At 50.8% G+C, this 26959-nt stretch overlaps 1 protein-coding gene across 2 annotated transcripts; it reads left to right on the forward strand.

Annotated features, from left to right (window-relative positions):
• The first annotated feature begins 254 nt into the window (after window positions 1-254).
• On the forward strand, window positions 255-26959 carry Bpi (bactericidal/permeability-increasing protein). Of its 2 annotated transcripts, NM_001004079.2 has the most exons (15): window positions 294-615; window positions 3344-3458; window positions 3648-3776; window positions 4652-4810; window positions 5656-5719; window positions 9528-9591; window positions 10678-10769; window positions 13850-14026; window positions 14959-15018; window positions 16578-16745; window positions 17692-17759; window positions 18735-18777; window positions 22947-23010; window positions 23682-23758; window positions 26540-26873. In NM_001004079.2, the coding sequence occupies exons 1-15, from the start codon at window positions 486-488 to the stop codon at window positions 26576-26578; spliced, it is 1449 nt and encodes a 482-aa protein (NP_001004079.1). In that variant the 5' UTR covers window positions 294-485; the 3' UTR covers window positions 26579-26873. The 2 variants fall into 2 exon arrangements, with proteins under 2 accessions (XP_038960554.1, NP_001004079.1); XM_039104626.2 differs by lacking the exons at window positions 17692-17759; window positions 18735-18777 and having other exon boundaries at window positions 255-615; window positions 26540-26959.

A 26959-nucleotide genomic window follows, 5' to 3' on the forward strand; every position in this document is an offset into this window, starting at 1 on the left:
GGTTTTTTTGTTTTTTTGTTTTTTTTTTTTTTTTTGGAAAAAAAAAAACCATTTTACTAAGAAAAATACCAAAGAAATAAAAAAAATAGATACAGTGAATCTCCATGTGATCATCACCCAGCTTGGGAGAAAACCTTAAATGAGGTGAGGAGGACTCAGGAAAAGGATGGAAGGCTAAGGAAGAGGAATCAGTCCCAGAGCCACAGGTCTCAACAGGCTTCCGCGTGCTTGCATGTATGTGCGCGTGCACGTTCACAGCACATGCGCACACGCCCGTGCTCGCACAGACCTCTAGGCTCCACTGGGGCAGCCCCTGGACTGGTCCCCAACGTTGATGGGGAACCGCAGCTGCCCTCCCCCTCCCGCCCCCACGGTTGCCTTCCTCCTTCCTCTTTCTACTACTGCCCTGCCCTTCCCCAGAAGGCTTTTTTATAGGTCTCAAGTTCCCATCCGAGGCCTTGAGGTTTGGGGCTGCCCTGGAGGACATGGCCTGGGGCCCTGACAACGTGCGGAAATGGTCAAGCCTGGCACTGCTGGCCATCGTGGGCACAGCTTTGACAGCGGCCACCGACCCTGGCTTCGTGGCCAGAATCTCCCAGAAGGGTCTGGACTTCGGTAATTGGATGCCTTTTTCCCTTCCTTCCTTTCCATGACTGGGCACTTAGGGTGCACAACCCTTTAAATAGGGTGCCTGGCAAATTTATAGATCTGCTGGGGATACCCTCCCTTTCCCCCTGTTTGACATTGAAAGAAACTAAGGCACAGTCTCATAGGGCTACGAAGTGTAAGAACTGGGACTGAACCACACTCTAGAAGATTCCAAGTGCCCCGGGACTCTGAGGATCCCCGTGGTCCCATCTCTCTACACGGTGTCTCGGCGCACAGTCTAAACCCTTTCTTTCCAAAGCCTGATGTCTGCCTTACCTGTTAGAGAATGTCAACCTGAGAGAGGGAGCCCCCTCCAGTGAGAGGTCCACACTCTGCAGACAGACTCTGGGGAAACTACCCCAGGCTATTTTCCAAGCCCAGGCAGGTAACAACTCCCCTCACCTCTTCGCTGCTGGGAGCTTCACAGATCCACCCACCGGCCCCGATTCTTCCATGGCAGGACTGGGTGGGACATACTACAACTGTCCACTTCTGCAGGAGAGCAGAGTCTCTCTTGTAAAAGCTATGGAAAGTGCGCACCTGCGTTTCAGCTCTGGTCCTCCCTCACTGAGGCCCTTCATGAGGCTGCTTAGTGCTGCCTCCCGGTGACAGAGAGAGGAACTGCAGAACTCAGGGCGATCCCAGCTCAAATCAGACCAGGTCCTCACACCCAGTTGTGCACAGGCCCCAGGGGATCTGCTCTCCTACCCCGGAACTCATGTTCCAGGCCATGCAGGACGTCGAAGGGATACTAACAGATTCCCCTAAGAACTTCGAGGAGGATATGGTTGTGTTTAAACCCAGAACTGGTGTGTGTGTGTACGTGTCACATGAGTGCGTGTGTGACTGACTGCTTGGGTGAGCAGAGGCTCAGCTCATGTCCCATGTGGCAACTGGAGTGAGTTTTTGGAAGTGCAGCAATCCTATTAACTTGTATGCTCACATCCAAAGCTGACCCTGAGGCCTGAGCTTGGGGAACAGGAAGCCTAGATCCCATCTGGCCTCTACCATGTGTCTGTCAGCCGTGAGCTCTTGAATGGGAGCACTAGGGGATGGGAGAGAATGGAAGGACGCCCTTCCCAAGATTGCTCGGTTTGAAGGAAGCAGTTCCGGTGGACAGGAAGACCCTTGTGCTTTTTATTGTTACTACTGCTGGTTATAACTACGTCTGGGCTGGTTCCTGGGAAACTGGAAGAAGTGTCAGCTCACTTCTCTTCTCCCTTTGGGGACATGGTTGCCTGTTAATTGGATCCTTGGTGCTGTTAGCCACATAATCACCAGGGTGGCAGAATTCTTGCCTCTGGGAGTTCATTTATAGACGCAAAACAAATAGTATGTGCCAGGCACCACAGTGAATACCAGAGACACACTAATACACAAACGCTGGCATTGCACCAACTTCCGGGTCCGTCTAGCAAGGGAGGGTGGCATCAATCAGAGTCAAGTGAATAGACACCTAATTGCAGAGAAGAACGTGCTCCAAAGGAGACACAGACGTGAAGAGGCTAAACGTCTGTGTCAGGGAAGCTTCCTGAAGACTAGAGATGGGACAGAGGAGACGTTGAACAGGTGGCTACAGGTGCAGAGCAGGAGCCACGTGTGCAAAGGTCCTGTGGACAGAGTCTGGCGGCTGTCAAGGTGTGCATCAGTGGGACTGCAGTCCCCAGGAGGGTGTGGAGAGAAATTCTTGTCCGGATGTTTGGGGGGGGTGTTATATCTGAGCAGGATTTACAAACTACAGCCCACAGGTTCGGTGTGGCTTGCTGTACATTTCCGAATGACCTATGAGCCGGGAAGGTTTTGGGATGTGTGAGCGTACATTATAATGGGGGTTGTTGTACCTGGGAGCCAGGGGAAAGCTCAGGTGTTGTTCCTCAGGTACCATGCACAGTGTGTGTGTAGTGGGGGGGGAGAGGTGTGTCTGTGTGTCTCTGTGTGTGTGTGTGCACGCGCTCGTGCACATGTGCATGCGTGCAAACTTACCCATGGTTGTGCATGGGTGAGAGTGCTCCTATATCGTGTGAAAGCCAGAAATTGACATTGGGTTTCTTCCTTGATCATTCTCCATTTTACATTTTGAGGCCAATCTTCAAAATCCAAAGCTCAGTGATACAGGTTGTAGCCAGTCAACTTGCTCTGGGACCCCTGTCCTCATCTCCTGAGCACTGGGATTACAGACAAGTCACCCCACCCTCCAGTTTTATATGGCTTTTGGGGATCTGAACTCTGGTCCTTATCTTGGAGTTGCTAATACTTTAACTACTGAACCCTCTCCCCAGACATTCGGTTTGTTTTTTTAGATAGGGTCTTGCAGTATACTCTTATATCCAAGCTCCCCTGCCTCAGCGACTTCAGCACTGGGATTACCGGTGTATAATACACCCCTAAGGATGATCTTTGTGATGCAGATGGTTGAAAGAAATCAACCCGACTGTTCCAGTGTTCACAGAGCTGTGCTGGGACATGGTCCTTTCTGTGTCTTTATCTCAGTGATATCGGAGTGGCATACAGAATGGGGAGGAGTGGGCGAGCCTCCAGCTCGAGGTCCCCGCTGTCTGAAGACAGACCACCTCTGCAGCATCCCGATGTCATCTCTGAGGTCAGGCCCAAGGGTCTGGAGCTGCCAGCAGCCTTCAGCCCTAGCCCTGCTTGTGAGCTGAGTTCTGAGATTGCCTCTCTATGCTCTGTCCCGCAGTGTGCCAGGAGAGTATGGTTGAGTTGCAGAAGGAGCTCCTAGCCATCAGCATTCCTGACTTCTCTGGAGACTTTAAGATAAAGCACCTGGGAAAGGGTACCTATGAATTCTACAGGTGAGGCTCAAAACCTTTGTGGATAATCACCTCGATGAGGTGGAAGCTGCGGGTCCACAGTGAACCTAGGGCACTGGACCGACCAACCGACCAACCAAATGAATGGCTTGTCCAGGGCAGCATGTGGATGAAGGGCCTCCCTGAGCCCTCTTGGGCTCTGGGTGCTGACTGGAACTTTTTCCTCTGTAGCATGGCCGTGGAAGGATTTCATATTCCTGATCCCCAGATCAAGCTGCTACCCAGTGATGGCCTCCAGCTGTCCATCACCAGTGCCAGCATCAAGATAAGTGGAAGATGGAAATATAGGAAGAACATCCTGTGAGTCTCATGGGCAAGGGTTGCCAGATGGACTGGCAACACTTGGAGGCATCGGAGCCAGAGTGGTGGGAATGACACCTGTCACAACAGGGTTTCTGGGCTGGGAGGATTGTCCACTTAAAGAACTCTGCAAAACCCTGAATGGATAGCTGAGTTTCTTTATATCCCAGTGCAGGATGTGGCAAGGCTGAGTTGGTGTGTGTGGCTCAGAACAAAAAGCTAAGTGGGTCTTTTGGTTTCCTCGCTGTATTAGTCAGCTACTGCTGCTATGTAACAAACATCTCCATCTCGGTGGCTTGAAACAGTAACCATGATGCAGTGCCTGTATCTGCATATCAACTAGGTCCAGCTGAGAGGTGTGGCTCCTTCCTTAAGGCTCCATGTGCCACCCAGAGCCTATGCCTTAGGGATAGAAAAAAGTGCAAAAGGCAGAGCTGATCGTGCACATTCTTGTCCCCTGCCTTACATAAACTCACTTCCTTCCCACAGGGATGGTGATTAACTTCATTAATAGATTACTGGACCAGTAATTTCTTTAAAGTCATAACACCAAACACTCAGATTTTTAGTGACAAAACTGAGATGTACGCCCCATGTTCAGCTACTAGTACCAAGTCTGGACGAGAAAACAGAAGCTCAGAGAGGCTAAGAAACAGGAACAAAGCCACACAGCAAGGGCTCTGAGGGAGGCAGAGTAACTATCATGTGGAAACAGGTTGGGATGTCCAGTTAGAACCCTGACGCCCAGTGTTGTGAGGTTTGTTTGCACAGCTGCCTCTTTTCTCTGAAGCCCCTGTTCCCTGGAGTGGGGATCCCCCTGCTGACAGGGGAAGTACGAGGAGGAAAGGCTTCACTTTCCTCTGTCTCCCTTTCAGCAAAGCCAGCGGCAATTTTCAGCTGAGCATTCAGGGTGTCTCTATCATCGCTGACCTGATCCTGGGCAATGACCCCTCAGGTCGCATCACCATCACCTGTTCTACTTGCGACAGTCACATCAACAGCGTCCGCATCAAAGTCTCTGGCAGCATGCTGGGGTAGGTCTCCCGAGGCTGCAGTCCTGAGAGAATTCTGTCCCCACAAGTCCCCTTCCTCAGAAAATACAGCTGGAGACTTGCCTCCACACAGGTGCTTGCAGAGCCTTGGGTGTGGGACCTGGGAGACACGCTCTCCACCAGGACAGCAGGCACTGATGACACATACACTTGTGTCATGTGACACAGACACACACACCTTTGTCAGCCAGAGCCTTGCTGTGCAACCAGCATGGCCAGCATTTAATGCTCTTACACTATCTACCCGGGGTCCTCAGATAGAGGTCTCATGACCACCACCGAGTAGTCAAGGGCAGGGCTGTCTGACCCTAGACTCTCAGGAAGCCCAGCCCTGTTTCCTAAAGCACCTGGCACAGTGGGGGAAAGAAACATTAGTAATGTCATTACACCAGTGAAGGGCTCACCTAGGCCCATGAGGACTTAGGGAAGGTACAGAGTGCCCTGGACACTTGGAACTGGAGGACCTGGCCCAGTCTGGGGGCAGGAGGAAATGACATTTGAACTGAGATGAAAAGAATGCATGGGTAGAAGTTAGTGATGGGGTGTTTTGGACAAGGGGGACCACATGCACCAACCGTGGTGAGAGGAAGCAGAGGCATCTGGGAACAAGGCAGTCCAATGTGGCTGGTTTACAGAGAGGGAGGGCAGTGGAGGAGGCAGGTATGGGATGGGGCAGGCGTCTGCAGCTATTAAGAACGTAGTCTAGCAAGCAGGTTGCTGCAAACAGGGAGAAATGCCTAATGAACGCTACCCCACCAAGGCCTAGCTGCCAGGGTTCCCAGGTACACCTGAAAGTCTCCTGTATGTCCCCACATGTCAACCTCCAGGTGGCTGATCCAACTGTTCCACAGGAAAATTGAGACTTCCTTGAAAAAGACCATTTACAAAAAGGTAGGAGGGCTGGGCATTAATGGTGGCAGGGCAGAGGCTTCAAGGACACACCTTGGCCTCCATCCCAACCCCTCGGCACCCACAGGGTATGGAAATCCACAGCTTCATCCCCACAGCCCAGCTCTGTGCATAGGGAAGGGCCACCCCTTGCCCAGAAAACCTTGCTGTAACCACCAAGCAACCTGTGTGCACCTGCCTGCCCCAGCTCCTTCACAGGGAACAGCCAGCCTCCCTGCTGTTCCCTCCTAGCTGGCCTCCCCTCCCTGCCCCGCCTGGTGCTGCCCTAGAACACATGGAACCAGGAAGAGGCATCAAGAAGGGATCGCTGTGGAATGTGGAGCCCAGTGATGTGAGGGTGCAGAGAGCAGGGTATCCCCCACCCTCACAGTGTAATACTATTCTAAGGGCACACAGTACCTCAGGAGCAGCCAAAGTGCTCAGCCATCCCTGATACTCCTGTCAACCTGGGCCAAGGAGAGAAGTGGCATGGGGCCTCAGAGAAGGAGGCCCAGTTCCTCTTGGGACTTTATGGCTTTCTGAAACAGAAGCACATTCCAAGAGAAGCTTATCCACCTTTTCCTGCTTCCCTTCTTCCTCCTCACCCCCATCTCTCCCTTACCTCCTCCCTCTCTCCTCAGTCGGAAGCCCCAGGAAGGCTCTGGCCTGCAAACTAAGGCCCGGCAATAAGTGGACTTCATTTTTTTAATCCATTCAGCCAGTCTGCATCTTTTAATTGGAGAGTTAAGACCATTCACATCTGCGGTCAGTTTGCTTGCGTGCGTGCATACATGTCTGTGTGTCCGTGTCTGTGTGTGTGTCTGTCCGTGCGTGCATGCATTGCATGGGTGTATGTGTCTGTGTGTGTGTGTCTGTGTATATGTCTGTGTGTGTGCATGCATGTGTGTGTCTGTGTGTGTATATGTGTCTGTGTGTGTTTCTCTGTATGTGTCTGTGCATGTGCATGCATGCATGCATGTGTTTGTCTCTGTGTGTGTGTATACTGGGTATGTGTGTACTCACGTGTGTCAATGCACAGATACTTGTGTCCACTCTGTCCATGTGGAGGTCAGAAAACAACTCAGGTAACCGTCCCCACTTTCCACCTTGTTTAAGATGCGCAAGTCCCTTTGTCACTTGTCTGCAGTATATACCAAGCAAGGGGACACTTTTCTGTCTCCACCTTTTATCTCCATTGGAAACACTAGGGTTCCAGGTGGTTGTGCTACCAGCGTCACTGTAGGCCCTGGGATTCAAACTCAGCCCCTCACTCTTGAGTGGCAACTTTACCACTGAGTCCCACATTTAGGGGCTCATCCTCTGAGAGGTGATGCACACCAACTTTGTTTTCTTAAAGATTTTCTAGGTTACCGCGTTAACGCCCTAGTCTTTCCTTCTTCTCACTGGTTATTCTCCTAATGGGACGGACCCTTGCCCAAGCTCTGTACTGTCATGTGTCTCTACTATGTGTCGTGTGTGCCCACCCACCCACCCACACCCATGGAGGATTCGTCTAAACACTGTCTTCAGCGCTGGTTAGTGAGGAAGAGTGGCTTTAGTCTGTGGTCATTTAGGGGGTCTTTATTTCCCTTTTGGTGATAGCTTTTCCTGGTAGCCTGCAGACAGTTTATTGTTTTGGGACAGAGAAGGTACAGTCCCTTCATTTCTTTCCCCAGATCTGAGGGATTTCCTGCAATAATTCTATTTTAGTTGAGTAGGTTTCCCACCCTTGTTCTGTCTCCATTCCCTGGTCACCCATTGGTCTAGTTATCATGGCGCAGAGAGCTTGGATGTGTGGCCATAGCTCTTTTCCCCGGCCACTGTCTGTGTGTAGTAACCCCTCAATCTTGCCTTCAACTCCCAACATCCCTTTGTCCTCCTGGTCTAGTATCTTGGTGGGTGCATTAATTCTTTTACTCATTGCTGGTTCAAAACCTGACGAAGGTAGCAAGGGTGAATTTGGCTGTGGCTTGAAGGTGCAGCCATTATGGAAAAGCAGACAGGGCATGGAGAGAATGAGGTGTCTGGTACCACTACATCCAGTCAGGAAGCAGAGAGATGGATGCTGGGTTATTACATGCGTCTCCTTTTTATTCCATTGGGGAACCACCTCCCGGAATGATGTCACCCTATAAAGCCTTTCCTTCCTGCCATGAAGGCTAGATCTTGGGACATGTACCAACCCAGGGGATGAAACATAGTTTGAATGGGCCAGTGCTGTGTCACACGCATGCCAAGACACTGTTGTAAGAATTCCAGTGGCATCGCTTCTCGGCCTTTTGGCTAAGATCAAGTGAAGAATTCCAGTGGCAGCCTGCCTGACCTTAGGGTCATTAGCAATCCAGCTACACGGGCCCAAACACCAGGATCAGTCTGATGACCTGGATGGGTACTAAGTGGCTGACAAGCAGGTAGCCTACACAACTTGAATGTGAAGGGCAAAGGGGTCGTCCATGTCTTAGGAGGGATTGAATGAGATTTTGTCATCTCTTCAAAATAACACACAATTTAAAACTCGAAATTTTCTTATTTTCTAGAATTCCCTACTTCCGTAGTTTTGGATAATGGCTGATTGTAGGTAACCAAATTTTGCCAAAGGCAGAGGTTTGGTTTATCTAGGCTACTGCGATTGACCCGTTCCATGCCAAGGTGAAAAAATAAGGTTCTAGAGAAATGAAGAGACTTCCTCAGCAATAAAGTCGGCCAGTTCTTAGGTCAGTGTCTCTTCCTTGTAAGTGACGTCATGGGAAGCTGCCAGAAATGGCTTCTCCAGTCACAAGGCTAAGGTGAGGGTGCCTACCAACATCTGAGACTAGAGGTTGCCCCACTGTCAAGAACACAGAGAAGGGAAGGCTAGCCATGTCCCAACCTGTGTTTGTTCACTGCTTCTCTCCTTGAAGGATCTGAGACAACAAAAAGCTAAGTAGTTAGTTAATTAATTGATTAATTAAAGATAAAACAAAATAACTAACAACAACAGTGAACACCGCACTACAACACAGATCACACAAATACCCATTAGGGAAGTTTTATGTGCAGGAAAGACACAGAATGCAAGTGTGCAGGCAGTGTAGTCCTGTGCAACAGTTATTGTTTCAGAGCTTCCTGGTGGCCAAAGGGAAAAAGGAAACTTGATTAGCTGCATGATCTTTAAGAAGACACCAAAGGAAGGGAAAGTGAGTGCTCTGGTTTTGATTTGTATCCACAGAGTTCACGTGCTTGACACTTAATCTGCAAATTAATCTGTTAATGGTGTTTAAAGAAAGGTACAACCTTATGGGAGGCAATCAGGATCAAATGAGACCCCATGATGCATTGCTGCTTGGTAGAAAGAGACAGAGGAACCCAAGTTTTGCCGTGGTCCTCCCTCTGTCATGTTACAAGGCAGCAAGAAGTCTCCTCTTGACACCAAGCAGATGCCAGCCCCTTGTTCTTAGGATGTGTAAAGAACCATGCACTAAATAAACCCATGTTCTCTGTAAATTACTTGGTCTCTGGTATTTTGCTATAGCCACAGAGAAAAGACGGAAACAGCCTGTCTTGACTCTCAGTTGTTGATGGCACTTTAAAAAAAAGAGAATTATTTATTTTATATAGATAAGTACACTGTCACTCTTTTCAGACACACCAGAAGAGGGCATCTGACCACTTTACAGATGGTTGTTGGTGAGCTGCCATGTGGTTGCTGGGGATTGAACTCAGAAATTCTGGAAGAGCAGTCAGTGCTCTTAACCGCCGAGCCATCTCCCCAACCCCTATGGATGGCGCTTTTTCACTTCCAAAGCTCACTGACATCTTTGGTTGCCCCTAGATCTGCAAGATCGTGAGAAACTCCGTGTCCGCCAAGCTTCAGCCTTATGTGAAGACTCTTCCAGGTGAGGGCTGGGAGTGGGTGGAAGATAGGAGGGTATCGGGATTGGGAGAGAGGCAGAGTGGATGTGTCAGGACTGAGCCTGCTGAGGAGAGGAGAGCAGGCTGCATTCTACCATAGCCGGTACTGGGCTAGTTCCTTGTATGTCCAGAAGTAAAATAGAAAGTAACTGCAGAAGGTAGAAGGCAAGCACCAGACAGCCTGGCACCCCTGTACACCAGCACCCTGGGACCCTACACCCTAGTTTCCCTACACCCCGGCTCTCTGAGGTCTGTAAACCATAGTCTGAGATGAGAGGCTGCTCACTCACTTCTCTCTAGACCTCAGTCTTCACACCCTGCAAAAGGGGCGTTATCTCTATAGGCAGCAAATGGCTAAGAACAGCGGCCGATGCTGGCAGGCATCCTCCTGTCCCAGGAACTCAGGATGCCCCAGCCCCCTCACTTCACTCTTGGAGACTTTAAGGCTCAGAGAGGGACAGACACGTGTTGGAGGTTCTAGATCCACCCAGAAGAATCTGGATCCCAGGGCACGGTTAAAATGTTATTCTGTGACAGTTTCATGCATGTGTACGATATTAATCATGTCCACCGTTTATAAACGGACCGTCCCCTTTTGGACTCCATCCCTGCTGGATCCACAGTGCATGCTCTGACATGAGGTCAAAAACCAGCCTCTCCCCAACCCTCCAGGATTTCCTTTAGCAGCCCAGGCTAGCCTCAAACTCTTAGCAATCTGGCTGGTTTCTCAAAGCAATCCTCTTGCCTCTGCCCCCCATATAATGGGACTGCAAGCATGTTGCCCCTCAGTGAGCCATTGTTATCTGTGTGAGTGTGTGTGTGTGTGTGTGTGTGTGTGTGTGTGTGTGTGTGTGTTAGCGCATGCATGGGGCTAAGGACTGAACCCAGGGTCTGGCATTGGCTCACTAGGTGCTCCAACCCAATCTCCATCTCCAAACTTCACATCTTTTAAGGGAATCTCAGGGGCTCCCTGGAGCAGTAATGGAGAATGACCATAGTTCCCCCTTGCCGCCCGCCATGCAGGCTACTGCCACCGGAACCAGCTCACAGTCCATCTTTTCTATGTCTAGTGGTAGCCAAAGTGGATGATATAACCTCGATTGACTACAGTCTGCTGGCTCCTCCGATGACCACGGACAAGTTCCTGGAGGGGCAGCTAAGGGTGAGTCTTCCACAGAGACTCGTGTTTGCGCACATGCGCACTCTGCAACCCTGGAAACGGACTTCTGCTTGTTTTACCCCACTCCCCACTCCCTTGTATCCCCACCCCAGCGCTTGCCCACTGCCCAGGGCCTTTGCACTGGCTCTCTCCTCTGCCCAGGCTCCTCTACAGCAGATATGGGCACAGATCTCCCTGCTTCCTTCCAGTTCGGGCTCAACTAGGGACATCTTCCCAGGAACGTTGTCCCCAGGCACTCTTGCTGAAATAGCCCCTCACTGTGCCTCCAGCACTGCTTTTATCTCGGCAGAACTAATTACCCAACACACACTGTGATGAGGCGGGGCAGGGCTGCTCTGTTCACCACTGTATATACAGCATCTATAGCGCTCAGGAAATTTGTTGGAAGGAAGGAAGGAAGGAAGGAAGGAAGGAAGGAAGGAAGGAAGGAAGGAAGGAAGGGAGGGAGGGAGAAAGGGAGAAAGGGAGAAAGGGAGAAAGGGAGAAAGGGAGAAAGGAAGAAAGGAAGAAAGGAAGAAAGGAAGAAAGGAAGAAAAGAAAGGTTGACAAAGCAACAGAAGGAGATCATGACGTTGCCAGTCAGTGGTCCCCAGTCTTCCTGATGCTGCGACCCTTTAAAGCAGTTCCTTAAATTGTAGCGACCCCCCCCCATCATAAAATTACCATGTTGTTACTTCATAACTGTAATTTTTCTACTGTTATGAATTATAATGCAAATATCTGACATACGACCTCTGTGGGGGTCCCAATCCCCCTGCTGAGGACCACTGGCTAAACTCATACCACCTAGAAAGAAACACCATCAAGACGGAGGCAGATCCCCAATCCTTCTCCACAGCCATGCAACATGCACAGAGAGAGCAAGGGTGGGGAGTGGACACAAAGAGCAGCAGAGACAGCATGGGCGCATGCAGAGGCATAGAAACAGATCCACACAGCACTGCCCACGCAGCCCAGATGCAAATGCACACCCTGCACACACTGCACACACTACACACACCGCACACACTGCACACACTGCACACACCGCACACACCGCACACACTGCACACACCGCACACACCGCACACACCGCACACACTGCACACACCGCACACACTGCACACACCGCACACACTGCACACACCGCACACACCGCACACACTGCACACACCGCACACACCGCACACACCGCACACACTGCACACACGTGCCTCACGGTCCCATCGTGAACACCACTTTCCACCACTGAGCCAGAAGGACACACTGTGGACAAGCCACTCACAAAACATCTCCTAAGACCTTTCACTGGTGGCTCTGTCCTTCAGTAAACAACCAGAGGAAGGACCATGAAGTCCCCTGCCTGGGACAGGTGGACTCTTTCTGGAGGTCCCATGCAGCAAACCAGAGCTGCAGTCGGTACTGATCCAGGACTGTTTTGCCCACCGTGTGGCATGCCACTTGCTAAAACGCAAGAGCTATTTACATGATGGGTACGTGTGCTCATGAAGCCTAGGTCTCTAGAGCACCCTAAGGACAAACTTGCAGGCGTTTATGGGCTGGGACCTGGGGAGAGGTGATGGGAGGCTAGCCAGGGACAGATGGAGGATAGAAAAACAGTGAACTCGGGGCAGGCAGAACCGTGTGGTCATCCAGGAAGAAAGAGCAGGCAGCTCCCTCATAGGGATCATCCTGACAGCTCTCTGTCCACCATGACTACCCTCCAGAGGTGCTGGACAAGACTGAATTCCCCCTCATCCACATATACACAAGCAGAGCACATACCTACACATACACATATAGACACACATACATGCACAAACACTGCACACACACACACATATACCCAAACACATGTGCATGTGCACATGCATGCGCACACACATAGTCCACATACATGTGCATACATAAGGCATACATACATATTGCACACATGTACACACTTGTGTAAATAGACACATTCACCTGTGCCTGCATAGAAACATATACTCAATCACACTGGAGGCCTATCTGGGCTTGGCTGATGAGCTGTTTCACATGGTGGACTGGTGCTGTCCTGACTGTGTTGCTCTATAAGGATGTGGATTGAAGATTGTTGCCACTGTCTTAAAGAACCGCATGGTCCACTGAGTGATACAAATCTTGAATGCCAACATTCAGGGGGCAGAGGCAGGAGTTTCCTTTGTGGGTTCAGTTTGGGCTATACATCAAGTTTTAGGCCAACCAAGGCTACACAAAGACGAGAGAGAGAGGGTAGGGGGAAGAAGAGAGGAAAGGAGGAAAGGAGGAGGGAGGGAAAAAGAGGGAGAGAGAGAGAAAACAGGAAGGAAGGGACAGATGGACAGAGGGAAGATAGGGAAGTAGGAAAGAAGGAAAAGAAAGGAATTATGAGTAATGTGGGCATTAACTGTAAAGGACAGCTGATTCTGAGGCTCAGAGAACGGTCTGGGCTGCAGTGGTACATGCCTCCCTGCATGTCTGACACCAAAGGTCCAGAGTCTGCACTGCCCTCCCGCTCGCACATGACACTGCACAGACTGTATGTAACACTGGTCTTTCTGTGCACATTTCAGACTTTTCTACGCTCTTTAAATTTTACCTAAGTGGTATCCTACCATATGCAGCTATAATTTGCTTCTCTGAGTTCGACACTGTTTTTCTTCCTAACAAACCATCTGCTTTCATTGCACATTGTCAAATCGCATTTTAGAGACATAGGGAGCATGTGTCTTCCCTGTAGCATGTAAAGCTTACCAAAACACACACGATTCAGCCTTCCGAATTCTGCCAATGGGACAGAGGGGGCAACTGTTGTTTTGATGGATGCTGAGCTGACTGGCAAGAGGGAGGTGGAGTGGTACAGTGGGGAGGAGGTGCCGGATTGGCGTCTCTGCCTCAGCCACTTACTGGCTGTATGACCTCCTCGTGTCCAAGGATTCTAGAAAGCACACCCAGGTGCCCCACCCCTCCCACTACCGCAAGGGCAGTTCCTGCTCACGTCTAACTGGTTCTTTCCCATCTTTTACTGAACTCACCTGCAATCCGAGAAGGGCATCTAAACTCGCTCTGTTCTTTCCATCCAGGGGGAGTTTTTCTGGCGGGGACACCACGGCCCATTTCCCGCTGTCCCACCAGTAATGAATATTTTGCCCAACAATAACTACATGGTATGCATGGGCATCTCTGACTACTTCTTCAACACTGCAGAGTTTGCGTACCAAGAGTCTGAAACCTTGAAAATAACCCTGAGGGACCAATTGGTGAGTGTGGCTGACTGTGAACACAGAACAAGGACTCCGAGTCCAGCAGACCTTAGTGGGAGGTTTGGTTCACAGGGGTGGAGTCCAAGGTGCCACGAGGGTCAGGAGTCACAGAGCCTCGAGTTCAAGTGCTGGCCCCACTTGCATTGTCAACTGAGGGCCTGGGCCTAAGTTACTTATACATCCTTGTCCCTCAGACTCATCTGTAGGTCACCACACTCATGTCCTCCCCAAAGGCCATTGTGAATATTAATGAGGAAGCAGGGCTCTCAGTACTTAGCAGTCACGCCGCCACCACATGTCATTCCCACCCCTGACTCGGCATCACCTATCCCAAGCAACCATCAATCTCATTGGCCACATGTTCATGACTGGACTCACTCTGAACCTCAGTTTCCCCTTCTATACATGATGAAGCTTCTCTACAACCTAGGAGGTACAGCCATCCCAACCTGGTCCCCGACACCCTGGGTTCCTCCTACAGCACTCATCAGAACCAGCAGGCATAGAAAGGAATGCTGAATGCCCACTACCCACTACGGAAGCAAGCACAGACCAACCACCTAGCAGGCTCAGGCTGCTTACTCAGAGCCAGACCCGACCTGCAGCTGGTGTTCCTCAGGAGTCAGAGGCGGCAGGGGTGGGGCATCACAGGACTGGAAGGAGTGAGTTTGTTAGGCTGCTGTCATTGGACAGTTTAACATGGAGCTAGGCTAACTGAAGCAGAACATCCTGTGATTGGTCGAGCAGCAGACGGCAGTCACGGGCCACATCTATCCTTCCTGGCCTATTGCTAGTCAGGTAGTTCTGGGTGGCATTGCCACAGGGTTCTAGTGTGCACTGATGTCCATAGTCTTGCCCATGGCCTGGCATGTACCTCTTCTTCTCAGCTTGTAACAATCTCCCAATGTCCTTTTCTCTCCTCACTGCAGTTAGCAAAGGATGCCAGATACCACCTGAACACTGACTTCCTTAAGACCTTCCTGCCCGAGGTAGGAGACTTGTCTCCTCACTCGGCTCACTAGAGTGCTGGGGAGGACTGGACCATCGTAATGGGATAAGAACCCCCTTCAGGCCTACAGGAAGCAGAGTGGAGATGGCTCAGGATAGCCCAGCGCAGACATAGTCCAGGTGCCCCATTGTATTAGTTAGGGTTTGACTGCTGTGAACAGACACCATGACCAAGTCTTGTAAAGGATGACATTTAATTGGGGCTGGCTTACAGGTTCAGGGGTTCAGTCCATTATCATTAAGGCAGGAGCCTGGCAGGCATGGTGCAGGAGGAGCTGAGAGTTCTACATCTTCATCTGAAGGCTGCTAGCAGAATACTGACTCCCAGGCAGCTAGGGTGAAAGTCTTAAAGCCAACACCCACGGTGACACACCTACTCCAACAGGGCCACACCCTATAATAGTGCCACTCCTTAGGCCGATCATATACAAACCATGACACCCATCAATGCCCTGAAGATGAGGCTAGGCCAGCTGGGGACCAACAAAAGAGACTACCTACTTGTTATCTCTTACCTCCATCTCTGTCTCCTTTGCCACACGCTCGCTCGCGCGCGCGCGCACCCCCCACACACACAGTGCTCCCCTCCCCCTAGCGCCCTCCCCATCTCTGCCTCCCCTCCCCTCTCTGCCGCCTCCCCCGCTCCCCGCCTCCCCTTTCCCCTATGCTTCCTTCATGTTCTTCTGCTTCCTGCTTCTCTCAGCCCCGTAAAGATGAGAAAGTTCCACTCAGGTGCACAAGGCCCTTAAACAAACAAACCATGCAGGCAGCCTGTGATGGTGGCAGAATAGACAAGGTGAACAGGTAGGTAGATTCCTTTTGAAGGCTGAATGGCTTAAGCCAGAGATTTCTTTGTGGACTGGAAGACCAAGATTGGGCTTCTGGGAGAACAAACAGTCTGACAGCCACTAGCAGAAGGAGAGGGAGAGGGGAGTGTCGGCAAGACAGTTCTATCAGCTCAGAGCCCCGCACTCATGGCCTCGTACAGCCTAGTGTCCATGGAGGCCCGTCTCTAAGCGGAGTCACATCTCTGCAGTGTGAATTACAGCAGAGGGGCACACACACTTCATAGAAACTTCTATCAGGAGGTGGTGGCCGGGGCGGGTATGGCTGGTAGAAATGTCCAAGTTCTCTTGAGCATCCCCCCACCCCCCCCCGGGAAGGCTTGCAGAGAGAAGGCTCTCCTAAGCTCTCCTCAAAGCCCACACTGTCCCGTGGCGAAGTGACAGCTGAGCTGATGTCTGAAGGAAACTTAGCAGCCTGCCTGGGGAAGAACAGGAACAAGCACCCGAGGAAGGGAAACAGACAGTGGGAGGGGCTTCCATGGGAAAGGGCGGTATAGGAGGAGAGCAGAAGCAACGTGTCCCTGGGGCGGGGTGGGGGGGGTGGGGGGGGTGGGGGGGGCGGGCACCAGAGGCAAGTCGACGGGCCAGCAGGTCCAGACTGACACTGGTCTGTATGCTGCTGGGTCATGATGGGTCTTACAAACCTTTCACTAAGAAAGACCTCTTCTGTCCCTTGTCCCCACTGGGAACTGCAGGTGGCCAAGAAGTTCCCCAGCATGGGGTTGCAGCTACTGATCTCAGCGCCCTTGTTTGCACACCTGAACATACAGCCCTCAGGCCTTTCGCTCAGTCCTAACCTGGAGACCCGGGCCTTTGTGGTCCTCCCCAACTCCTCCCTGATCCCTCTCTTCCTGCTTGGCATGGTAAGAAGGGTGGGGACCGAGATTCAAACCCAGATACCATGACTCCATAGCTTGAGTCTAGAGACACCAACTCACCTGCGTGCAAACACACACACACACACACACACACACATTATTTACATGTGGCTAAGGCATGCCTTCATTTCATTTGTTCAGCAATTCATTCCTTCATGGCATAAAATAGTTTCCAGCTGCCCATCTGTGTAAGTCAGATAGCACCAGTATGCTGTCCATCCATCCACCATCCATCCATCCATCCATCCATCCATCCATCCATCCATCCATCTACTCACCCATTTGTCCAATTGTTAATTAAGTCAATCACTCATTCTTATGGGAAATAAGCTATACGTTTTCTGGCCCCTACCCCCATTACTTATTCAATTATTCACGCATTTGTTTGCTTAAACTTTAATTTTTTTTTCAAATTTTCATTCCACTGTTGATTCATTGGTTGGACCACCCTATTGCTACAGAAATGGTTGGTGGCCCCTGCATGTGTCCAGCATCTCCCCTAGCAGGAGACACTAGAGGCCCGTAGACCACCTACATGGGTCTACACCCTCCTAGAAGGGGGCACTAGAGATCTGTGGCTGATCTGCCCCGTTTTAAGCTGAAGCCCACTTTGCTGATGAAATGGGTTCTGGTTTTGCTTACCTAAGGCCATCTGTAGGCCGTAAACTGAAGTGGGACTTCCCTTCCTTAGGCTTGGAGTGAAGCAGTGAGTAGCCATTGTAAGCAAAGGTCAGCCTGGACTCTGGTCTCCTCCCCACCCCAGGCTGACAGTCCAGGACTTAGAACCACAAGGCCAAAGCCAGATTCCTGCTTCCTGGGCTCTGTGGCTGTAACCCAGAGGTATGGCCACACTGCTAGGCCTCTGAGAAGCTGACCCCTGACCCTCCCCACCTGGAAGTCAGGCCAGTTCCTTGGATCACTTGCTTTGCAGAAAACAAATGCCTCTCTGGAAGTGAATGCTATGAAAAACAGGCTTATTGGCGAGATGAAGCTAGGCAGGTAAGAAGGCCTGTGGGGACAAGAGGAGATGGGTGCCCATCTGTTTCTGGGTCCAAAGGAGAATAGTGGCCACCACATATAGTCAGCACCCAGTCCTGGCCTTGGTCCGCCTGACCAAGCCTCAGAGTGTGTGCTGTGGGCACACCCTGCCCATTTGCTCAAAGCCAGGGAGAAGTGGGGTGTGGGTGGGGCACAGAGAGAATAAGAAACACTGATAGGAAGAATGGGATGATAGAAAACTAAAAACCATGGTCTCTGCTGTGTGTCAGAGATGGGGATGGGACTCCACAGAGCAGGGATGGGGGCGGGGCTACCAACTTGATGGACAGATGGCAACAACTTTTCAGACTTTGAAGAACATGAGAGATTTGACTGGAGTCCTACTTTGCTAACTACTTACTGTGTGGCCTTGGGTAGATGGTTTGACCTCTCTGAGGGTATTTCTCACTTGTGAGATGAGAGCCTCCTGGAGGTTTACAGGAACAGAGCATCCACCCCAGCACTCCCTCTTGCTCTCAAATCATTAAATGACATCCTGGCCACCAGGGAGTGAACTCTGGGATCAGGTGGCCTACAAACCTGAGGCCCAAGCGCCCCAGGAAAGTCCTTGGGAACCTGAGTCACTCCATCTCTTGGCTTTGCTGTCCCCTGGATTGTCTGCATTCCCTGCAAGCTGTCCCAGCATGCAGTGTCCCGTGTGGCAGGAGAATGACACTCACTGTATCTGTAGACACCTTGGGGACAGCTCCCACTGGACAACACGTTTTCCTGTCAGCACAGAACAGAGAGGTGGACTGTGCTTAGCGCTTAGGGTGTGGTCAGCAGCACTAACAATGCCGAGGACCTGTGACTGTCCCCAAGAGAGAGCCAGAGTCATGCTGAGAAAGCATACTGGGTTAGAGGCCTGGGTAGTGTCCATGGGTGGGTTCTCGGCCACTCGGGCCTCTGGATGACCTCATCTTCCCTCCCCGGCAGGCTGTTGCTGGAACTGAAGCAATCCAACTTTGGCTCCTTTAAGGTGAGTCCCAAGCCCTGCTGAGGAAGCTACTGGCTCTTCGGCAAGCAGCCTGCTTTGTGAGCAGCCTCAGGCCAGGCTTGTCCCCTCTCTACTCAGTCTTTCATCACCCGAGCTTGTGTCCTGGGAGTCCAGTGGGACAAAAAGCACACAAAAGAACCGCTCAGTGTGACTATCGAGTGGACAGATCAATCACGTTACTGAGCACCCATCCTAGGTATTAGACGATGAGTGCATTAGTCCCAGCCATTGAAAAGCAGAGGCAGGCAGATCTCTGTGAGTTCAGGACCAGCCTTGTCTACAGAGTAAATTCTAGGTCAGCCAGGGCTACTGCCTAATAAGACCATGTCTCAAAGAAAGAGGCTGCTGGTGGTGGGGGTGGTGGTAGTGGTGGGAAAGATCAGGGCAGGCCACTCTGAGGATGTGATACTTTGCCAGTCAGAGTAAGCCAGCACCAGTGGGGAATAATAGGGGCATAGGCCCTGAGACAGGAATATCTTGGCATGTGTACAGAATGAAACCCTATATGTGTATGAAACCAGGGTGGCTGCTGTGTATTGAGTAGAGGTCATAGAAGCTATGGCTGGTAACCAGGGCTGGGATCCTCTAGGGCCATGTAGGGAGACTGGAGGAGAGAAGGGAGGAGGGAGGAGGGAGGAGGGAAGGGAGAGGGAGAAGGGAGAAGGGAGTTGAGGGTCAGTAAACAGCCTCAGTGAGTCTGTTCTTACAGGGAACAAGAAGCTATGGTTTATGCTGCTTTTAGGGGCCTGTGAAACTGGCCCAAGAGTGTGGCCAAGGGATGTGAGGGGTGTGAGGAAGCAGAGGAAAGAGTGGGCCGGAGATCAGTATAGAGGAGGGTTAGGCAGAACTGAGGCAGGATGTTTGTGAGAAGGCACTGTGGTGGCAACCAGGTTGTAGCTGAGTGACTGAATGACCCAGAAGAGGTCTGGCCGCTTGGCTACTCTAGTGTTCTCCATCCTCCCCCAACCCTCTTCCCCCAGCCCTGCCCACAGAGTCATCCATGCTGCAGAAGGCCAGCTTCGACACCCTCTGAACTCTTTAAATTCTTTGAGGGCCATCGAGAAGGAAAGAGAAAAAAGAAATACAAATACACACACACACACACACACACACACACACACACACACACACTGAAGCAAGCAAGGCAAGCTCCAACAATTTCACACATACACATACACACAATACATACATACATACATATATATATATATACATACATTCGTGCATATTCACACACTGGGTAGCTGGAGCACAGCTCCAATCACTTTACATACATACATACATACATACATACATACATACATACATACATGCATATTCACACACTGGGTAGCTGGAGTACAACTCTAATCACTTTACATACATATATACATACATACATACATTTGTGCATATTCACACATTGGGTAGCTGGAGCACAGCTCCAATCACTTTACATACATACACACACATGCATTTGGATGGATGGAGCAAAGCTCTAACAAGCCAGCTCAGACCATTTTACATACACATGTACACATACACACATTTGGCGGATGGGGCAGACTTCAAGAGCAGGCTCAAACAACTTCATTTTTTTTCCCTCTTAGCCTTTTTATACCATCTAAGACAAAGTTCTCTAGGTAAGAAGACGATGACCTCATCTACAAGTTGCATGTTCTCTAAAAACAATTACCATAAAAACATTCTCCAAAACCAGATGAAAATCATTACACGAAAGGAAATTACAATAAGATTATTGATTATGTATTCTTCTTTTGAAACTCGGGCCTAACTAAACATTTCCCATCTATCTTTCTCTCCACGAGTCATCATATCCCCAAAGCAATAATTCTTTTGTCATTGACTAGCAACGTTTAAGGAAGCCAGTCTATGGTAGCGAGTTCTTTCCTAGGCTTAGCGGATGACAATTAGTATTTACGGAGAAACAGATCATCATCTATCTTACTTCTCACTTTTCAGTCTTGTTCGTTGGCTAGTCATCCATTCTCTATTCTTGCACTCCCAATAGACTCCTTTACTCTGTATTCATAACCCTGTCTTTTCTTGGCACACACTGAAACCTATGGCCGCCTCCCTAAGACCCAGAAACTCAGACTCAACCCAGAATGCAATGTTTTCTTTGATCATTAACTTGTCCCAAGCCTGTTTTTCTCCTACAAGTACAATTATGTGCTGTAACGCATGAAAGCTCACCGTTATTTATTTCTGGCAAAAACAACTTAAAAAAAAAAACCTCCTTAAACTTTCTATTAGCTACCTCAATTTCCTACCCTGATTAAATCAAATCAGGAATTCTGTAAAATCATTAGTCCATCCAAACAATATTATTTTGTGAAAGTTCACCTTCATGCTGATCTGCAGGAAAATTGCCCCAATAGAGTGGGCTTGTCTCCCAAGAGGCAATCACACCAGACTGTAGGCAGTGAGGGTCTCCTCACGCCGTCACACATGGCCAGACATATGATAAAACTTGAGAAGGCACAGCAGTAGTAAGGAGCGACCCAGAGATGAAGCCCCCGGGCTGAGCCTTTCTGATGCACATCCATCAAAGCTATGTAAAACAGCGGACAGTCTCCAGGAAGCTCACTTGCCCACGGCAGTTCCTCCTGCATGGCATAAAGCACCTCCACGCAGTGCTCATGTATCCGCCGGAGGCTGGTGCTCCTAGAGCATCCGGCAGAACGCTGCTTCCCACTGTCTTGCATCGGTGGACATGCCTCAAGTTGCCCACTGAGGGCCTTGGAGCCGCCAGCTCCAGAGTCACATGGTCCTGGCCCACCATCCCTAAATCTCCTGGGAATCCATCTGGGATAGCAGCAGCAAACAGAAAACCTGCCCGCCCCTCCTGGGGATCCCCCCAGGCTCCCCTGCCCCAGGCTGGCTTGGGCTGGTAACTAACTTCTGCTCCAGCAGAAAATGAAAATGGGTTTTCCCAGACACAGAGCTAGGAGAGCATCAGACTGAGCCGCCTGGGCAGCAGAGACTGCAGCCCTGGGGTAGCAAGCCTGATTACTCCAGAAAGAAACGCATACACATTTGCAAGCTCTAAGTGTCACCGCTCCAGGCAGGCATCCTAACGTGGGTCCCAGTCATTTTCAATTTTTATTTTTTATTACTGTCAAAACAGCCCATATGTGGCATTGAGCGCCGGGAACCTGCACTTTTGCAAACCCAAGAAGTGAAATTTATCTGTATTCCTGCCATTCAGTTCATAGTTTAGAATATATCCTTCCTGGCTTTTCATTATGCCTCTTTAATTAAAATTCAGAATTCCTTGGTTCCTGGAGCCTCCTTTTCCTGCCTGACACATCCATCCCACCCCCGTGCTGATGGTTACATTTCTACAATATCATGTCTAATGACTGCCTTCTGTTTCTTGATCTCAAAGTCGGGCCACTTGCCCCAAGTGAGTCCCCTGCTATAGGACTCAGTAGTTCTCTTAACTTACTGTTTGTGTTAAGTGTGTCTGTGGGAGACGCGCTTCTCAAGTTTTGCTTTTGTCCCATGTTATCCTCCCCCACTCCCAACCCCCCCCATCCCTCAGGATGAATGCATGAGGCTTGTTACTGCCCCCAAAAAGAAAGGCTTGCCTGCCTGCCTGCCTGCCTTCCTTCCTTCCTTCCTTCCTTCCTTCCTTCCTTCCTTCCCTTCCCTTCCCTTCCCTTCTCTTCCCTCCCTTCCTCCCTCTTTCCCTCCCTCCCTTCCTCTTCCTTTGCTTTTTGTTTTTTGAGGCAAGGACTTACTATTGTAACCTGAACCTGGAATTCACTATGTAAACCAGCCTAGCCTTGAACTCAAGAGATCCACCTTCCGCCTGTCCAAGCCTCCAGAGTGCTGGGATTAAAGGCATATGTCACCACACCTGGCTTTTGTTTTCATTTTGTTTTGTTGAGCCAGGGCTCACAGTCTTTCAGTGGTCTGTGTTGGTCTAAACCTCATGATCCTCCTGCCTCAGCACCTCAACCACTGGCATATACCACGTCCTGCACATCTGCAAGGCTTTTGTTGGCCACTGTGGAAAAGCCCTGAAACACCCTCCCCCCCCCCCCCCCCCCGTTTCATACTCTCCTGAGCTCCCTAGATGACCTGTGTTCCTGTGACCTTGTCAGCTGCTCCCTTTCCCACCACTGCCACCTTTCCATCTGCAGGTGGAGTTACTGGAGGATGTCATAAACTACCTCATGTCCACAATGGTGCTGCCCAAGATCAACGGTAAGAAGCTTTGGAGAAAGAAATGGTTTTTCAATCCCAGGTCAGAAATGTGGGGCTGCCTGCCTGCAGGTCCCTGGCCAGGGTTGTGAGGGCAGAGGACAGGCCTCTAGGACAAAAGGACTCACATGCTCTGGGCTCTGACTCTGCTGCCCCCATCCGACAGCAGCCTGTGAGGTGGGAGCTGTTGAATGTGACTCTTTCAAGGTGGTGGAAACTAGCATCTGCCCCTAACTGGGGTTCGCACCAGCAGCTCTGAGACTGACCCACCCAAGTTTATCTTCGCGGGAAAGATGGGTCTCTGAGGAGGAGTTCCTCAGGGATGACCCCAACCAACCCAGGTTACTACACTATCCTCTGACCTTACCTGCCTCCATCCCACCTGAGTTCATGGAGTTGCTGGCCCCAGCTACTGCCCTTTCGCAGCTTCATGTGCATCGTAGCGGGGCTCCCCAAGCACCACAGGTCCGTGCTCCGTCTATGTAGCTCCTGGTTTCACTCAGGAGTGGTCTAGACCAGCAGCGTGTACCCTCAGAAGGAGAGAGGCCCACAGGGGTGCTGCATGTAGCCTTGGGAGGGGGATGATGGAGGACAAGGAGGCAGGGCACAGACATCAGGGTAGACTTCCTTCCCAGCCCCTTTTTCACTCCCCATTCTGTTGTCTCACACCACAGAGAAGCTGCGTCGAGGCTTTCCTCTCCCTTTGCCTGCCGGGATTCAGCTCATCAACTCGATTCTTTACTCCTCCCAGGTGAGTGTTGGGGTAGAAATCTCGGCTCCCGTCCCAACAAACCACACCAAACCAACATGGTTCCGCAGGGAGAGGTTTAATGAGAGAAGAAAGGTAGAAGAAGAGAGTAAATAAAGGCCAGCCATGAGCACGTGAACAGAAGTTGGGAGGGGAATGGGGAGAGAAGGGACAAAGGGGAAGAGGAGAAGAGGAGAAGAGCGAGAGAGCAGAGAGAGGAGCAAAGAGAATGAGGAGGGGGCAAGCAGCCCCCTTTATAGTCAGGCTTGCCTGGCTGTTGCCAGGTAACTATGGGGTGGAGTATACCTGGCTGTTGCCAGGTAACTGTGGGGTGGAGCATACCTGGCTGTTGCCAGGTAACTGTGGGGGTGGAGCTTAGACAGAATGCCAACAGTGAGTCCTTGAGGTCTCTGGTCACCAAGCATCCCATAAGAATAGCAAGTGCTGCCAAGCCTCTTCCTCACCACACTCTGCATGGAGATCTGCCTATTCTCACAACATCCCTAGGACACAGAGGAGCTGAGGTTCAGAAAACCCGCCCGGCATCAAGTGAGGTCCACAGTCTAAGCCAGGCTGCTCGCTTTTTACACCATCATGGCTTGTTCCAGTAAACACGGACTCGCCAAGTTCACATACGGTTCCTTTTAGGTGCCTGTGTTTAAGTGCCTAATGGTCGAGTCGTTTACAAAGCAGCTGTACTGAAGGAGAAGGCGGAAGGAAAGAGGAGAGGCTTGGTCTGATGTGAAGCGGGGGTCTTGTTCATCCATAGCTAAGGGGTATCTTTGTCACCCACACCTGCAGATAGCCCAAAAGCTTCCAGGGGAAGACGGGACTCTTCCTGCTATTATACGCTTATATGCTATAAGATGGGCCTCGTCTTGGGTGGAAATGACTTTCGTAGTCTGCAAGGGAGGTTGGGAAGTGTAGTCTCTCAGCGGGAAACTATCACCTGGTGCATGGTGTATGCCACAGATGCACCAAGCATCTTTCCGAACATGTCCTACAGGTGTGTGACACCCTGTGGTTTGCACATGCCTTCCTCTGAGCTTCCGGGCTCCCGGGGCTCCCGAGTGTTTCACTCTCCCTCTTGTTCTGTCCCCTCCCCATCCCTGCACAGCAGCAAGCCCCGCCTCCCCCCCCCCCCCCCCGCTCCCATATTACTGCTATTCTTGGTGACTCTCAACAACTCTTCAAAGCTCAGCGGATATCTCTGTGCCACCCAGCTTTCCAGCTTTGGAACCAGCCTGTGCTGTGCATGCTGGGGCCTCTCCCTTCCTCAGTGTCTGTGCCCCAAGTCCCTTCATCCATTCATATCACGAGAAGCCCATAACTCCACGGTGAAAGCCTTGTCCCGTGCTGAGTTCCCACCTCTGTTGACAGCTTGCCTTTCTGACATATGGCACTTAAGAGAAAGGTCCTTGTCATCAAGTTTCTTGCTCTAATGCAGTGGTTCTCAACCTGTGGGCCATGCAACTCCTTTGGAAGTCTAACAACCCTTTTACAGAGGCCCCAAATCAGATATGTCGCACGTCAGATATCTATATCATGATTCACAATGGTAGCAAAATTACAGTTATGCCGTAGCCACAAAAATAATGTTATGGTTTGGGATCACCACTAATGTGTTTATAAAAAGATAAAGAGAGGGGGGATATGTTCTATGGAAGTGTGATGAGGTATGGGGAAGGGGGTGCCCCCGACGGCCCATGCTGAGTCATCCCTTCCTCCTGAGGGGCCAGCCAGGCACAGGAAGTATAGAACAGAGTTTATTCTAGAAATGGGGAGGAGAGTCAAGTTCAGGGCATGAGAAGGGGAGTCAAGAGGGTGGTAGAGGCAGAGAAAGGCAGAGGGAGGGAGGGAGGGAGGGAGGGAGAGAGAGAGAGAGAGAGAGAGAGAGAGAGAGAGGAGTAGAGAAGTAGAGAATTGAGGCCAGCCATGAGCACATGGAGAGAGAAGGGGGAAGGGAATGGGGAGGAGGGAAGGGAAAGCAAGAACAAGAGCAAGAGAACAAGAGAGAACAAGAGATCGAGGAGGGGGCGAGCAGCCCCTTTTACAGTGAGTCGGACATACCTGGCTGTTGCCAGGTAACTGTGGGGTGGAGCGTAGACAGAATGCTAACAACCACAACATCAAAACTGCATTAAAGGGTTGCAGCATTAGGAAGGCTGAGAACCACTACTCTAATGCCTGGTGTCAATCAACCTCAGTTCTGTAGACAGGGGGCTGTTGAAGATGAGGCTAGGAAACAGGTGATGTAGATCAGAGAAATCTGCCCCCAGCCTCCCAGAATCTCTGTTCTTAGCTTTTATCAAGGTCATCCTTTAAAAAAAAATCCCACCCAACCCCACCCCATCCCCCCGGCAAAATTTAATTTCTTCACTTAGAAGCAGAGTGGAGGGCACTCCGGGTAGGGAGTAATTTTTCAGCCTTGATTGGAACCAGGCTTTTTGAGCTGCTGCAAGGCAGAGATGACACACAGAGGCCCCCAAGGTGGGCCCACTCGGGAAGCTGATGACAGGTTCTCCGGGTGTCATTGTAGCCAGCCCACTGCTGACACCCTACGGTCCCAGTGCTTCCTGCCTTTCTCAAGCAGGCCTTGCCTTAACAGCATCTTAGCCAAGCCTCTGAGTTTCCTTTTTAAAAAATGGCCAAAGGTGACCTGTTTTCATCCATCGCTCGCCACCTTCTATATTGAGACAGAGTTCCCCAGACAGGTTCCCTTCTTTAAAAATCCAACCAAGTAGCAAAGGTGCATTTCGGCTAATGGTGCCCGTTTCTCCCCAGAATTTCCTGTTGCTTGAGGCGGATTTACACCGGACCTGAGATCACCTCAGACCCTGAGCCAGGAAGCTCTGCAGCTGCTTCCAAGGGGCCATCACACTCACCGGCTGTCCTGCTCAAGAATCCTTTAGTCTTTGACCCTGACCTGCAGCCCCTGCTTGCTTCCCCGTGCTCAGCTCTAGAAATAACCCAAGCCACTGGAAGTTGAGCACCGGAAAGCGAGAGGTCTGTGTACCGGGGCTCCGGGCCTCTTTCAGAGCAGCCCCTCCAGCACCGGCATTTCTGCGGCAGCTGTGACATTATTTTGGACTTTACAAAAACACCCCTTTTCTCCCCACTGTAGATTCTGTGTGCTGGTGTGGCTTTTCGTCCATTCCTTAATACACTCACCGGCTGTAGCCAGCGCGGCCTGCAGCACGTGCA

Source organism: Rattus norvegicus, chromosome 3, assembly GCF_036323735.1.
Source record: "Rattus norvegicus strain BN/NHsdMcwi chromosome 3, GRCr8, whole genome shotgun sequence".
In the NCBI taxonomy this organism is placed as follows: domain Eukaryota; kingdom Metazoa; phylum Chordata; class Mammalia; order Rodentia; family Muridae; genus Rattus; species Rattus norvegicus.

What these genes read in the sequence shown, in the direction of transcription:
- Bpi (NM_001004079.2), top strand. Translation starts at nt 486, where the DNA reads ATGGCCTGGGGCCCTGACAACGTGCGGAAATGGTCAAGCCTGGCACTG. An exon ending in TTAAGACCTTCCTGCCCGAG is followed by an intron (nt 15,019 to 16,577) that starts GTAGGAGACTTG and finishes TGGGAACTGCAG; the next exon opens with GTGGCCAAGAAGTTCCCCAG. An exon ending in CTCTCTTCCTGCTTGGCATG is followed by an intron (nt 16,746 to 17,691) that starts GTAAGAAGGGTG and finishes CTTGCTTTGCAG; the next exon opens with AAAACAAATGCCTCTCTGGA.